Source organism: Pelmatolapia mariae, linkage group LG10_11 (genome assembly GCF_036321145.2).
Source record: "Pelmatolapia mariae isolate MD_Pm_ZW linkage group LG10_11, Pm_UMD_F_2, whole genome shotgun sequence".
Classification (NCBI taxonomy): domain Eukaryota; kingdom Metazoa; phylum Chordata; class Actinopteri; order Cichliformes; family Cichlidae; genus Pelmatolapia; species Pelmatolapia mariae.
Genome location: NC_086236.1, coordinates 297,269 through 310,000, shown reverse-complemented (window position 1 = coordinate 310,000; position 12,732 = coordinate 297,269). Strand labels below are relative to the sequence as shown.

Genomic DNA, 12,732 nt, shown 5'->3' with positions numbered 1-12,732 from the left:
ATTTTATTGTCCATCCTTAGACTGCGCACCTTCGACAGGTTGCTGCCCAGGCCTCGATGGTGACCTGAGAACATGTTAGCATTTTGCATTCAGTGGGTTTTACAGAATCTCAGAATCTGTATTGTCATTGTGCTTTCGAACGAAAATTGTATACAAACCAATTCACTACAAGTGAAAAAAGGGCAATTTTAAGAGTATAAGTATATATGTACAATAAATTTTAAACAAAGAAAAAATGAATTAAATAAATAAATGAATATAGCATGTAAAAGACTGTAAATAATAATGAAAAAGTGAGAATACGGTTGCTGCACAGTGCTTTAGTGCTTTTTAACAATATTGCAGTTAAAAAGAAAAGAAAATGTTGCGAGTTGAAGGTTGTGTTTTCGCAGTGATTTATCCCCCGAGTGTATTTATTAATGCAACAGCCCTGCTGTATGTGCTGTTTGTCCGTCTGTTTGTTTTGGCCTTAACTGGGTTTGTTAGCATTGTTAGCATTCTCCATTCAAACCTGTGAGTCTGCTAGCATTATCCAAATCATACTTATCTGTTAGTGTTCTTCTGGGAGAGTTACAGTGTATCAACAGTCAGCAGGTGTGTTTTATTGACAGGTGTGTTTCCCTCAGACTGCACACGTTTTATTGGCAGTGGTGAAACTGGAATGCTGGTATCGTTTCATTTAATCAGCATCATATAAACTGTTCCAGCTAACAAAATGAGTCAGGCTCACATTTGGCTTCATTTCTTTACCTTCTTTGTTTGTCTCAGAGCTTTCTGCTCTGTTGGTTTGAAAGTATGCGACTCCTGTGATATCACCGAGATCTTACAACAGTGTTTGTTGGTGTCTCTTTTGGGCCTTTAAATGGCACTTTGGAGGATCTTCTGCATCTGGTTATATTTGCTTATTCACAGCATCCAGATTCTTAACAGGACAGCTCTGAGTCTCTGATCTTTTAAAAACAGCACAGGGAGGTCCGGTCTCTTGGACATGAATCTGTGCCTTTGTTTGGGTGGATTAAAATCGATTTTGTGTTGCATATTTTCCTCAATATTTTTATTTTCTGCCTTTGTTATTTTTCATACTTGTGTTCTGATGTAAGTCCTGGGTAATGTCGCTTCTTTACGTCCGTGACCAACGATCATTTGAATCCTGAAAACGGTTCACACCGTCACATCTCATTCTGCTGTTACACAACCCTCTGCATTAATAATCTTAACGTGTACCAGGTGTGCTGTCATACCTGCACAGTGCTGACATATAACCAGCAGCAGATTGACCGAGGCCCACTCCGGATTGGCCGCACCACAGTCCCCGCACACCTTGTTGTACGGGTTTTCCCAGAGACGCAGTGCCACCTGACAGCAGGACAGAGCGCTCTGGATACTTGAAGACAGCCTGTCCACCCAGAGGGACAGATCCTTCGACGAATCAACAGACAGGCTGTAGGTAGGGGGCGGGGTTAAAGAGAGGAGGATATAATTTTAGCAAACAAATAAACAGCATACAGGTATGGACAGACAGGCAGACACACAGACAGGGGTTTACTTGAAGGTCTTGTATGGAGTGATGAGGCTAAACGAGTGTTTCCCCATCGATTTGACCGAGGCCACGTTCAGGGGGACGGAATACGAGGCCACACCCAGCTGGAAGCCCTCCTTGTTAGGGTAAATCCAAAGGTCATGACCCCAGAGGGCAGCATAAGCACGACCCCGCGGGTCCTTAAGGGTGATTTGTCCATGGAGTTCTGGGGGGATGGGCCTTGGATTGCCTCGAGTCGCGAGAAGAGAAGTGACCCAACCGTCCTGAACCTCTGATAGACAAACGAAAGCAAGCAGAAAGAAATATGAGAGGCCGGAGTGAAACAGGGAAGCCGAGACGTCGGGTCTCTTTTATAATTCTGCTAAAATCTCTCCCGCTTTAAAACAAAGGCGTCAGGTTTGACCCGGAAACAAAACCAGGTTTAACCAATCTGGGTTCTCTGCACTGACTATGTGCTGCTTTCCAGAGTCTACAGGATCTCCCTGCCTTCTTTAAGATCCTGATTTCACGACCAGATCCTCAAATCAGAGTCAGTCACATCTGGACCCATCACAGCAGAGTCAAAGAATTAACAGCTCGAGATGTTTTAGAGAGAAATGAACCCAAGAAGATGCAAACAGGTGTGAAAATACTTCATTCCAAAGTCTGACCGTGATTACCCCTGAGGCCTGATAAGACCTGATAAGAGCTGTCCCCAGTCCATTCTAATTCTTTAAAGGTTAGAATGGTCTTTCTGTGTTGGGTCAGTAGAATCCAGTAGAAACCAGAAGAGTCGACTGTTCTTACCTTCACTATGAGCCATGAAGTCATAATGCTTCTTCCTGAAGTAAACAGAGAATCTGCCTTTGTCCAGTTTCTTCACGTTGGTGATACTGGAGACATGAAACAACACCTCACTGAACCGGTCCTAAAGAGCAAAGCAAACGCAGGGAGACAGGTGCACAAGGTGAGACAGGTGCACAAGGTGAGACAGGTACAGGCAGTGAGACAGGTGCACACGGTGAGACAGGTGCACAAGGTGAGACAGGTACAGGCAGTGAGACAGGTGCACACGGTGAGACAGGTGCACACGGTGAGACAGGTACAGGCAGTGAGACAGGTGCACACGGTGAGACAGGTGCACAAGGTGAGACAGGTGCACACGGTGAGACAGGTACAGGCAGTGAGACAGGTGCACACGGTGAGACAGGTGCACAAGGTGAGACAGGTGCACACGGTGAGACAGGTACAGGCAGTGAGACAGGTGCACACGGTGAGACAGGTGCACAAGGTGAGACAGGTACAGGCAGTGAGACAGGTGCACACGGTGAGACAGGTGCACAAGGTGAGACAGGTACAGGCAGTGAGACAGGTGCACACGGTGAGACAGGTGCACAAGGTGAGACAGGTGCACACGGTGAGACAGGTGCACACAGTGAGACAGGTGCACAAGGTGAGACAGGTACAGGCAGTGAGACAGGTGCACACGGTGAGACAGGTGCACACGGTGAGACAGGTGCACACGGTGAGACAGGTACAGGCAGTGAGACAGGTGCACACGGTGAGACAGGTGCACAAGGTGAGACAGGTGCACACGGTGAGACAGGTACAGGCAGTGAGACAGGTGCACACGGTGAGACAGGTGCACAAGGTGAGACAGGTACAGGCAGTGAGACAGGTGCACACGGTGAGACAGGTACAGGCAGTGAGACAGGTGCACACGGTGAGACAGGTGCACAAGGTGAGACAGGTACAGGCAGTGAGACAGGTGCACACGGTGAGACAGGTGCACAAGGTGAGACAGGTACAGGCAGTGAGACAGGTGCACAAGGTGAGACAGGTCCAGGCAGTGAGACAGGTGCACACGGTGAGACAGGTGCACAAGGTGAGACAGGTGCACAAGGTGAGACAGGTACAGGCAGTGAGACAGGTGCACAAGGTGAGACAGGTACAGGCAGTGAGACAGGTGCACACGGTGAGACAGGTGCACAAGGTGAGACAGGTACAGGCAGTGAGACAGGTGCACAAGGTGAGACAGGTCCAGGCAGTGAGACAGGTGCACACGGTGAGACAGGTGCACACGGTGAGACAGGTGCACAAGGTGAGACAGGTACAGGCAGTGAGACAGGTGCACAAGGTGAGACAGGTACAGGCAGTGAGACAGGTGCACACGGTGAGACAGGAGCACACAGTGAGACAGGAGCACACAAGGAGACAGGTACACACGGTAAGACAGGTACACATGGTGAGACAGGTGCACAGGGTGAGACAGGTGCACACAGGGAGACAGGTACACACAGTGAGACAGGAGCACACAGGGAGACAGGTACACACAGTGAGACAGGAGCACACAGTGAGACAGGAGCACACGTGAGACAGGAGCACACGTGAGACAGGTACACACGTGAGACAGGTACACATGGTTTTCAGAGACGTCTGTTACCCACCAGCTCGATAGCTAGCCGGGAGCTCGAGGGTCATTAGAGCCGCCGAGAATGGCACAACTCCCGGCACATCATTTTCAGATCTTATTTTAGTGTTTTATTTGTTCGTGAGTAATGAGATTAAAGTTATTAGATTAGATTAGATAAAATAAAACTTTATTAATCCCCCCACGTAGCCTGCAGACAGGTACACACAGTGAGACAGATACACACAGTGAGACAGGTACACACAGTGAGACAGGTACACACAGTGAGACAGGTACACACTGTGTGACAGGTACACACGGGGAGACAGGTACACAGAGTGAGGTAAATAACGCAGTGAGACAGGTGAGAGCTTACTGTGCGTTTCTTCCACAGAGACATCAGCTGTCCGTCCAGCGTCGCCCATAATACATTATGTCTGTTAAAGGCAGAAAACAAGTTCATCATCCATGCAACTGACAGGTAAGCAGCCACATGATTTTGGGTCACTGCTTAGCCCAGATTAGCTGGTTCTGCTCATACTATAGGAAATATGAGGTTCTAATGGGATTTTGTTTCAGAGAACAAGACAGATGAGGCCAAAAGACCAGAAAATGAAGAAGAACCTTTTATGAAGACCTTTAGGTGCAGATGAATGATAAATATCCCAACAGTACATAGTACGGACCACTCGAGAACCTGGTCCTAAAAGAGAACCTGGTCTTTGTGGACATCCTTTAGGTTTTGAGGCCCCGGCCGACTCTGTCCTGGAGTGAATCTAAAGCACGACTTGTGAAACTTAAAGCTGGTGACGGCCGTGACATTACCTGAAGCCCTTCCAGACGTCCAGCCAGCTTGCCCGGACGACAGGGCTCTGAGGAGCAGGTTTCCCGCCGGCGCCCTTCTTCCTTGACACTCGGATGGTGGCCGCCCTGCAGGACATACCCACGTTAACACTTTGAAGGTCGATTTACTTTTGCAGGCGTTGTGCGTAGTTGTGTTTACCTCGGTGTCTTTTGTCTGACAGATTTTCCTGATCGGCCCGCTGTGTTGGGAGGGGGTGGGGCCGGCCGAGTAGGTATCAAACGAAAGGAAGTATTAGTCGAGATTCTGCAGAACAAACACAACGACACCATGAGAAAGACGTTTCAAACCCTTTAAGGAGCTTTACATTGTAAGGTAAACCCTACAGTGATACAATTTGCCGACACGTTCTCACTCCCAAAGCGTAACATGTTACGCTAGGTGACAAATCGTCAACACATTACGTTTTCGGGCACCGAACACATTCCTAAATGACGAGATTGGAAAAATGAGGGAATATGAGAACCGTTTGGACTTTGCGTTCCTCAGGAACGCTGCGGGACGTGACAAAACGTCAGGATGTTACACCTCGGGAGTGAGAACGGTCTGAATTTACAGTAACCATACACACTTGTCATTGTTGGTCGTCGGGGCAGAACGAGGATCTGCTTCAGCTGTAGAAGGAGCGGGGCTAACACCTGATTCTTCCTCCTCATTGGATGACTCAGATTCAGCCTCCTCTTGGGTCGTCCAGCAGGCCAATGCGGTGTCCGACGGGTTTTCTGCTCTGGTGCTATGAGGACCTGGAGATAAAACTGGAACCAGAACCAGGAAAAACTGAATCAGATGGAAGACAGTGGGAAGAAGACCAGCGGAAGAAACACTAACAGTACCGTCACCTGTTAACCCTGCAGCGCCCTCTACAGGTGGCAGCGTGACTCCAGCGGTCGGGTCTAAAGCTGATGCCACCAGCTGTGACAGCGCTCCAACATCTGGACACAGGTTCAGAGGAACACAAAGAGCATGTGTTAGTTGTTCTTACCCTCAGAAAGGTCTGAATCCTCTTAAGCTTGCAGAATGTTTAACGTTCAGGTGACCTAAAGCTGTGCACCACCTCAGGTGATCACCTGCACCTGACACTTTCTACCAGCTGGAAGTGAAGCTGCTCTCTAACTGTGGATCATACCCTCCTGATGTTTATATAAAAATTACACTCACCTACTTTCTGGTGGTCGTACCTGTCATTGCACCTGTGCGAGCATCTCCAGTTCCACTTCCCGTCATTGAGGGTGGGTGGGGTTTAGTATTTGGGAGGGGTGGGGCTGATGGAGAGAAGCTCTCAGCAGGGTTACCCACACTGCTAACAAACCCCGCAAAGCTGGGAATGTTAGCCAGTGAGTTAAAAATGCTGTCCAAGCTAGGAGCAGGTGCAGGTGTGGTGGAGGGGGCGGGGCTTAGCACAGCAGTATCTGCGTTAGCACCAGGTGGCATTGGATTGAATGACGCAAGGTTAGCCTCAGTGCTAGCAGCTTCTGCTAAGTCAGGTATGTGGGTGGTAATGCTATTAGCTATGCTGTCTAAGGAGGGGGGAGCAGAGGGTGTGGAGGGGTTCCAGGGGGCAGAGCCTCCGATGGAAGCAGCAACTCCTGCCAGTGACGGGATGTTGGTGGCGATCGCGCCAGTGACGCCGTCCAGAGTTGGCAAGGTGAGGCTACGACTCAGTGCACTGCGAGTATCTTCATCTGAGGAGGACACATGACATCATCTTCATCATCATCTTTCACAATAAGACTTAAAGATCACTGACATTTTCACAATAAGAGTCTTGTAATACCACATGATGATTCACAATAAAAATCCTAAACTTTCATTTAGACTTTCACATTTAGAGTACAGCGAAGAAGACTATCACAATAAAAGGTCAGCAATATTAGTGACACTTTCTCAATAAACACGCCTGCAATATAATTACAGGGGACCTTTCAGAATAAAAGTCATCTAATAATCCACTGGAATGTCACAATAAGAGTGACAGCATGGTGAGCTTCATGAGAGTCCTTCAGAGTAAGAGTCTGGTAATGTTCCCTGGAAAGACACTTTCATAATAAAAGCTTCCTGGGCAGAGCTCTATGGGTCAGTAGAAGGACGACCAACACAGTTTCACTTTGTGAATTTTTCCACCATCTTTGAAGTGATCTGGTCGGAGCAGCCCGGGACATGACGTGGTGGGATCTTTACAGAGATTATCTGATTACCACAGGAAGACAAACTGGTTTGAGATAATCACCCGTGATATCTGAACAAACAGCGGGAGGAGTTTCCATCGGCCAAACAAACAGGTTCAACGGCTCGCAGTGAAAACACGCTGGCAGCTGACTGGTAGGATGAAACTGACGAGGTCCTGCAGCTTTTATTTTGGTATACTTAATGATCAGTGATCAATAATTGACTGGTCCTTGTTAGGTTTAATGTATGTGTTGTAGGTTGCCATTTAAAAAGCTAGAATGCTTCTGTTTGCTCTCTATGTAACCCATGCATATGAGTACGTGCACGACCTCGATAAGGGGAACAAGCAGCCTTGAGAAGAACGGATTCCACCGACAGCATCCTGGGAGGGCTGCACTCCCATCATATAACCACACATTGTATAACCATGCTTGCACAATTACACTTTGAAACCAGTTATAGTAATTTCTCTTAGGTGATACAGCAACAAGCTTTATGAATATTCATGTGTGTAACCAATAAAAACAACCTGCAGGGGGAAGCTGAAGTGGGTTTGAGACAACTGCTTCCCTCTCGCCAGTGAAAACTTGAGCTCTGTGTGACTTCGTTCCTGAGTGAGTTTCTGTTTATCCAGCAGCATCAGGGGTAAAACTCTGACAGTCCTCAGTGAGTCTGACTCAACTGGAACGTCTGAGACCTCATCGATCACAGGAAGTGAGCGTGGTCTTCAACAGGAAGCAGCCGAAGCTTTGTGCCTGACTTAAACTCTGTGTTGTTTCTGTTGGCTGCTCGTGCTGGTCTGCTCACTTTAAGGCCCGATGTTTGCCTCTCACTTCCTGTTTGGATGCTCAGGTCTCCAGTCTCCTCTTTTTTGTCTTTAGAGGTTTGGAGTTTATTTCCAGGTTTCTCCTGACTTTATAGGCCCATTCATGATGACATCACACACACCTGAGATGCTGATTGGTGGACACCTGCAGTCTGACTGATATCAGAAACTGACGACAGACATCATCAGCTGATGATGATGTCACTGTGCGTGTGAGTCTGTGTGTGTGTGAGTCTGTGTGTACCTGGACTCTGTTGAACTGCTGGCTGTAGAGTTCCATCAGCCTTGGCACTGAAACACAAACGTTAGGACTCAGTTTCTGCTGTGATTGGTTGTCCTGTGGTCACATGACCAAGCAGTGATGTCACAGCTGTGACAACAACTCCACCTTCTACAAAGACACGAGAGAGCGAGGAGAAGAAAAAGCAAAAGAAGCAAAGAGAGGACGAAGGAAACGCCTCCGTCAGACCGCGGCTCAGAGGTCAGAGGTCACAGCCATGACTGATGTGTTATATGTGAACTGCTACTGTGAACTGATGACAGACTACGTTCAGATGATCAAACTGGGAACAGCTGAGCTCAAACATAAACACGTGTGAATATGAACGTTTGTGTTGTTTCGTTCATGTAACCATGCGATTATGATCCGACACAGTGTCAGTAACACTGGCCCTCAATCACATCCACACTCTGCAGTATCACACATCACCACCTGCTCTCTCTACTTCCTGTTTACTGTCCCTCCAAAATAAATCCTAACTCAGACTGGACTCTATGCTGATTTGCGTCTCTCCATGTGAGCGAGATATGAAATCAATGAAATGAGACTGAAGCACAGATTTAATGATCGTTGGCAGATTTAAAGATTATCTGACCTTCCCAGCGAGGAGGTGGAGCTTCGATTTCCCGTCGAGTAACAGCGGCGAGGCTTCGGGATGGGAGGAGTAGACATCTGCAGGACAGGAAGAGCCGTTAGTGATCTGATCATTGTGATTGGTTTTCATTCAGAAGCTGATCAGAGGAGTTTTTAACAATCCTCGTTTGGATGGAGGTGATTATCTTTGACCTGAACATGGAGCCTCCGACCTCACGTTTCACTCTGAAGACGAAACACAATCAGTGAGATCACAGCGGCCGCGTCACAAGTTTGACAGGCGGCGCGCTCCAGTGAAGGGAACACGGCGAGCAGCACGATGCTCAGCGAGAACGGAGAGAAAAACTTTCATTACAAACATGAAACACTCCCACGATTCCCTCTGCTCAGCAGCTCAGAACAGATGTTTTAATGACACAAACCAGTCACATGACCTGATGTAGCGCCAGGTCGGACAGCAGCAATGATCGAGGTTTAGAGATGTCACGGTCAGAGTGTTCAAATGCAGCTGTGAGCGCACAGCTGTGTGACGCCTTCAGAGGAAACAGGAAGAGTCTGACTTCAGGACGAGCTCCTCCTCAGGAGGAACGCAGAGAAAACTTCAGTTTCACAATAAAATGTCTCTGTTTAGACACGACAAAGCCGAGCTCGTCAACAAACCTCGGTGTAAGTCAGAGTGAAGCACAAAGTTTTCTTTGAATCTCTCAGTGATCTGTTCATGGAGACTACAGTCCCCCCTTCAGACCCTCAGCACACACACACACACAGAGCAGTTGTTACCTTGGCGTCCGTCAGCTCCACCGGATCGGGACCTCAGTTACCTGCGTGCCTGCTTACCTGTCTGAGCTGTGTGAGCGTGTGCTGTGTGTGTGTGATGTCATCGAGCTGCGGCTCCACCTGCACTCATAAACACAGAGTGTTAAATCCACCCTGTGTGTGTGTTTAGGGCGGCGTTCTCAGTGCGACGCGTCAAATTAACATTTGCTGTGTATGAACAGACATGTGGCTCCTGATGTGATCAACATTTACGGGCCGCTGGAGCCTCGGTGCAGCCTGAGCACGACTCAGTGTCACACACAGGTGAGAACAGGTGAGGCTCCTTTAAGTCAGCTGATCCAACTCTGACCGTTTTACAGTGAAGTCTCACCAGTCAGACCGGCACAGGTGTGGCTCACCTGTGTGTGTGTGTGTGTGTGTGTGTGTGTATGTGTGTGTGAGAGACTCTTCTTCGTGGGTTTAAACAGGTTGAGCCTCAGGTGTGTGTGAAGGAGGACAGAGAGGTAACCTGAGCAGCTTAGTGCCTGAGGAATGTCTTTGACCTCTGCCCTCCTGAGAGCTCAGCTCCACCTGCTGGCTGCTCTGCAGCATTACCAACAGGTAAATCTCCATGGTAACAGCTAAATCATTAATAACAGAGTTTTACACACAGCTTTATTCCTTCATTTTTTTATGGTGGGAGCAAAAAACTGGGTGAACTTAGTGAGGTGATCACCAGTGTGACCTCTGACCCCGACCACCACTACTATAGATCTTGGTCCGCTGGCACAGTTTGTTAAACCAGTCACATCACTAATGGGAGTTAAAATGGAGGCAGATGTTAAACTTGAAAGCCAGCTCAGAGCTGTTGGAAGATCCAGCTTTTTTCTTTTGAGGCAGTTAGCTAAAATAAAGGCCATCTTATCAAAGCAGCTGTTTGAGAGTGATCCATGCCTTTGTTACTGGATTATTGTAACGCACTCTATTGTGGGGTTAGTGATGCATCAGTAGGCATCTGCAGGTTGTGCAAAATGCTGCAACACGTCTTTTAACTGGAACAAAAAGTCTGAGCACATTTTAATTTCACCCCACTGGCTGTCTGTACAATTTAGGATCATTTTTGAAATTCTTTTATTTGTCTTTAAATCTCTTAATGCCCCCCCCCCTCCCTCCCCCCCTTGGAGCACTACAACCATGTACACCGGCCCGCTCCCTTAGGTCCACCAATCAGCAGCTGTTTAAGCTACCAAAAACTAAGCATAAACTAAGAATAAATTTAGAGGTAGCTGCTCCAAAGTTGTGGAACGACCTGCCCGTGCATGTCAGGCAGGCCTCTTCTCTTTCTGAGTTTCAAACATATTTATTTGCTGAAGCCTTTGGCACTCTTTCAGGGGCTGACTCAATTTGTTTTAACAAATTGTATCTTTAACACTAATGCACAAGGCCCATCTCCCCCCACCACTTCCCCTGCCGGTGGCGGACGCCCTCAGACATCGGTGCGTTGGTGGTTCTCTGTCTCCGGGGGTGGGCGCCCAGGTACCCACCGGCTCACTCCTTGGCGGCTGCTTATTGGGGCCTGGAGCCTGGGGCTCGCTCGGGCCACCTTGGGGATGGGGTGCCCTCGGCCTCACGGCCCGGGGCTCGGCCACTCAGGCACAGCTGGCTGCCGGCGGAGCTCACGGGCACGTCACTGCAACCCCCCCTGGCTTCTGCTCCGCGGCTGCTGAGTGACCCCTCATCTGGGACTCTCCTCAGCTCTTTCTGGGATAGTGGCGCGGCTGCCCCTCTGTTGGTCTTCCTTGGTCTCTTGTGTTCTGGGGGCCTCTGGATGTCTGGAGTCTTGATCTCCTCCATACCTGCTTCATGCCCTGGAGGTCGGGGCAGTGGCCCCCCACACCCTCTAGCAGATCATTACATGAAGGAACCTTTTAAAAACAAGCGCGTTCATGCTCACAGGTGTACACACGGGTGATCACACACACAAATTACACCCTTTTTGGCTCCTACCTCAAAGCACACTGTGCGCTGTCGATCTCACGTGCTGCACAATAATGTTTAATATTTAGTATTTACTGTCATATTCTCATATATCATTGTGATCTTGTTTATTACTCTCGTTTTCTTCTGCTTGCTTTCTTTTTTCTTTCTCAACAGGTGATCCAGGTGATCGATATATGTATTTTTTGTCTGCTTATTCTGTTGGTTTTTGTTTTTTGCCCTTTTTCCCCGTCCCTCTTCTCAGGTTTTTTTCTTTCCCTCTTTCTTTCTCCACATTCTCTCCTCCAGTCAAGTCTGTCCCGTATTCAGCAAGTGAAAATAAAATAAACAATAAAAAGTTGAATCAAATGGACCATTACGGCAAGGCTGGGATGGTCCATTTGGTAAAGTAAATCCGTTGGGCATCTTTCTTCGCCTTTAGACAATAATTCTGATGGCAAAAGAACCAAACGGGACAGGTTTAAAAAAAAAAAAAAAAAACAAAAAAAAAAAAAAAAACATGTTTGATTTTATTTATCCATGCATTTAATTTGTTGTTGTTTATGCCTTTGTATATGTACAGCACTTTGTGAACCCTGGTTTTATGTTAACGTCCTTTATAAATAAAGCTGGTATGGTATTTTCAGCTGTAACCATTGTGCAGGTTTCTACTTGGAGCACTGGTGTGGATTTCAGTGACCGTGACATTTGGTTTCTTTTCCTCCTTTTTAAAAATGTTTATTTGTGCAGATGAACTCCATCGAGCACTGATAGCAGTCTGTTAGCATCAGGCCAACAATAGGCAGGTGGTCAAACAGGTAAAACAAACATACATGAGCTATTTCATCTCTTACATGCAGACAGAAACAACACGACAACCATTAAACTGCAAATATGTATGTTAGCTTAAACAGCCGACAAATGACTGCAGTTTAGTAGAGAATACAACTACAGAGTATTATTAGCAGTGAAATTACACAGACTGCTTTCCAGCGATCACGTCACCTTCAACCTGCCCGCTACAGTCAAACATACATCGTCACAAACACCAGAGTGCTTCCACTCTTTAAAATCAACATCACACCTGCTAACTTATTAACTTCAACCAACAGAAGCAGCAAAGTTATAACTTCATCGCTTTGTTTCACACAGGAGACAGAATTATACCCGAGTCCAGTACTTCTGATTTGAGGCCTTTTGTATAGATGCATCTAGATTTTTTACTCCTGCACAGCTGCTGTGGAGCACCATAACTTTGTTCTACGTGTCCAGTGACAAGAAAGGGCTGTTCTATTTTATTCTATTCTATAATAATTTTACCCGAGCTGAGTCTTCAGCCAAC

General features: G+C 47.5%; 1 protein-coding gene across 1 annotated transcript in view; it reads right to left on the bottom strand.

The window, feature by feature from the left end:
- The window catches only part of LOC134637290 (arf-GAP with Rho-GAP domain, ANK repeat and PH domain-containing protein 1), a 22,953-nt gene extending 12,907 nt beyond the window's left edge, over positions 1-10,046 (bottom strand). Inside the window, exons 1-12 of the mRNA XM_063487678.1 lie at positions 9,943-10,046; positions 8,659-8,735; positions 5,982-6,473; positions 5,625-5,723; positions 5,363-5,546; positions 4,933-5,037; positions 4,755-4,859; positions 4,306-4,366; positions 2,327-2,447; positions 1,547-1,811; positions 1,242-1,441; positions 1-64 (exon numbers count right to left, since the gene is read on the bottom strand). The exon at positions 1-64 is cut by the window's left edge and continues 22 nt beyond it. Of these exons, the coding sequence (XP_063343748.1) occupies positions 1-64; positions 1,242-1,441; positions 1,547-1,811; positions 2,327-2,447; positions 4,306-4,366; positions 4,755-4,859; positions 4,933-5,037; positions 5,363-5,546; positions 5,625-5,723; positions 5,982-6,473; positions 8,659-8,735; positions 9,943-10,046 (1,877 nt within the window). The remainder of the gene's footprint in view (positions 65-1,241; positions 1,442-1,546; positions 1,812-2,326; positions 2,448-4,305; positions 4,367-4,754; positions 4,860-4,932; positions 5,038-5,362; positions 5,547-5,624; positions 5,724-5,981; positions 6,474-8,658; positions 8,736-9,942) is intronic.
- Positions 10,047-12,732: the final 2,686 nt, after the last annotated feature.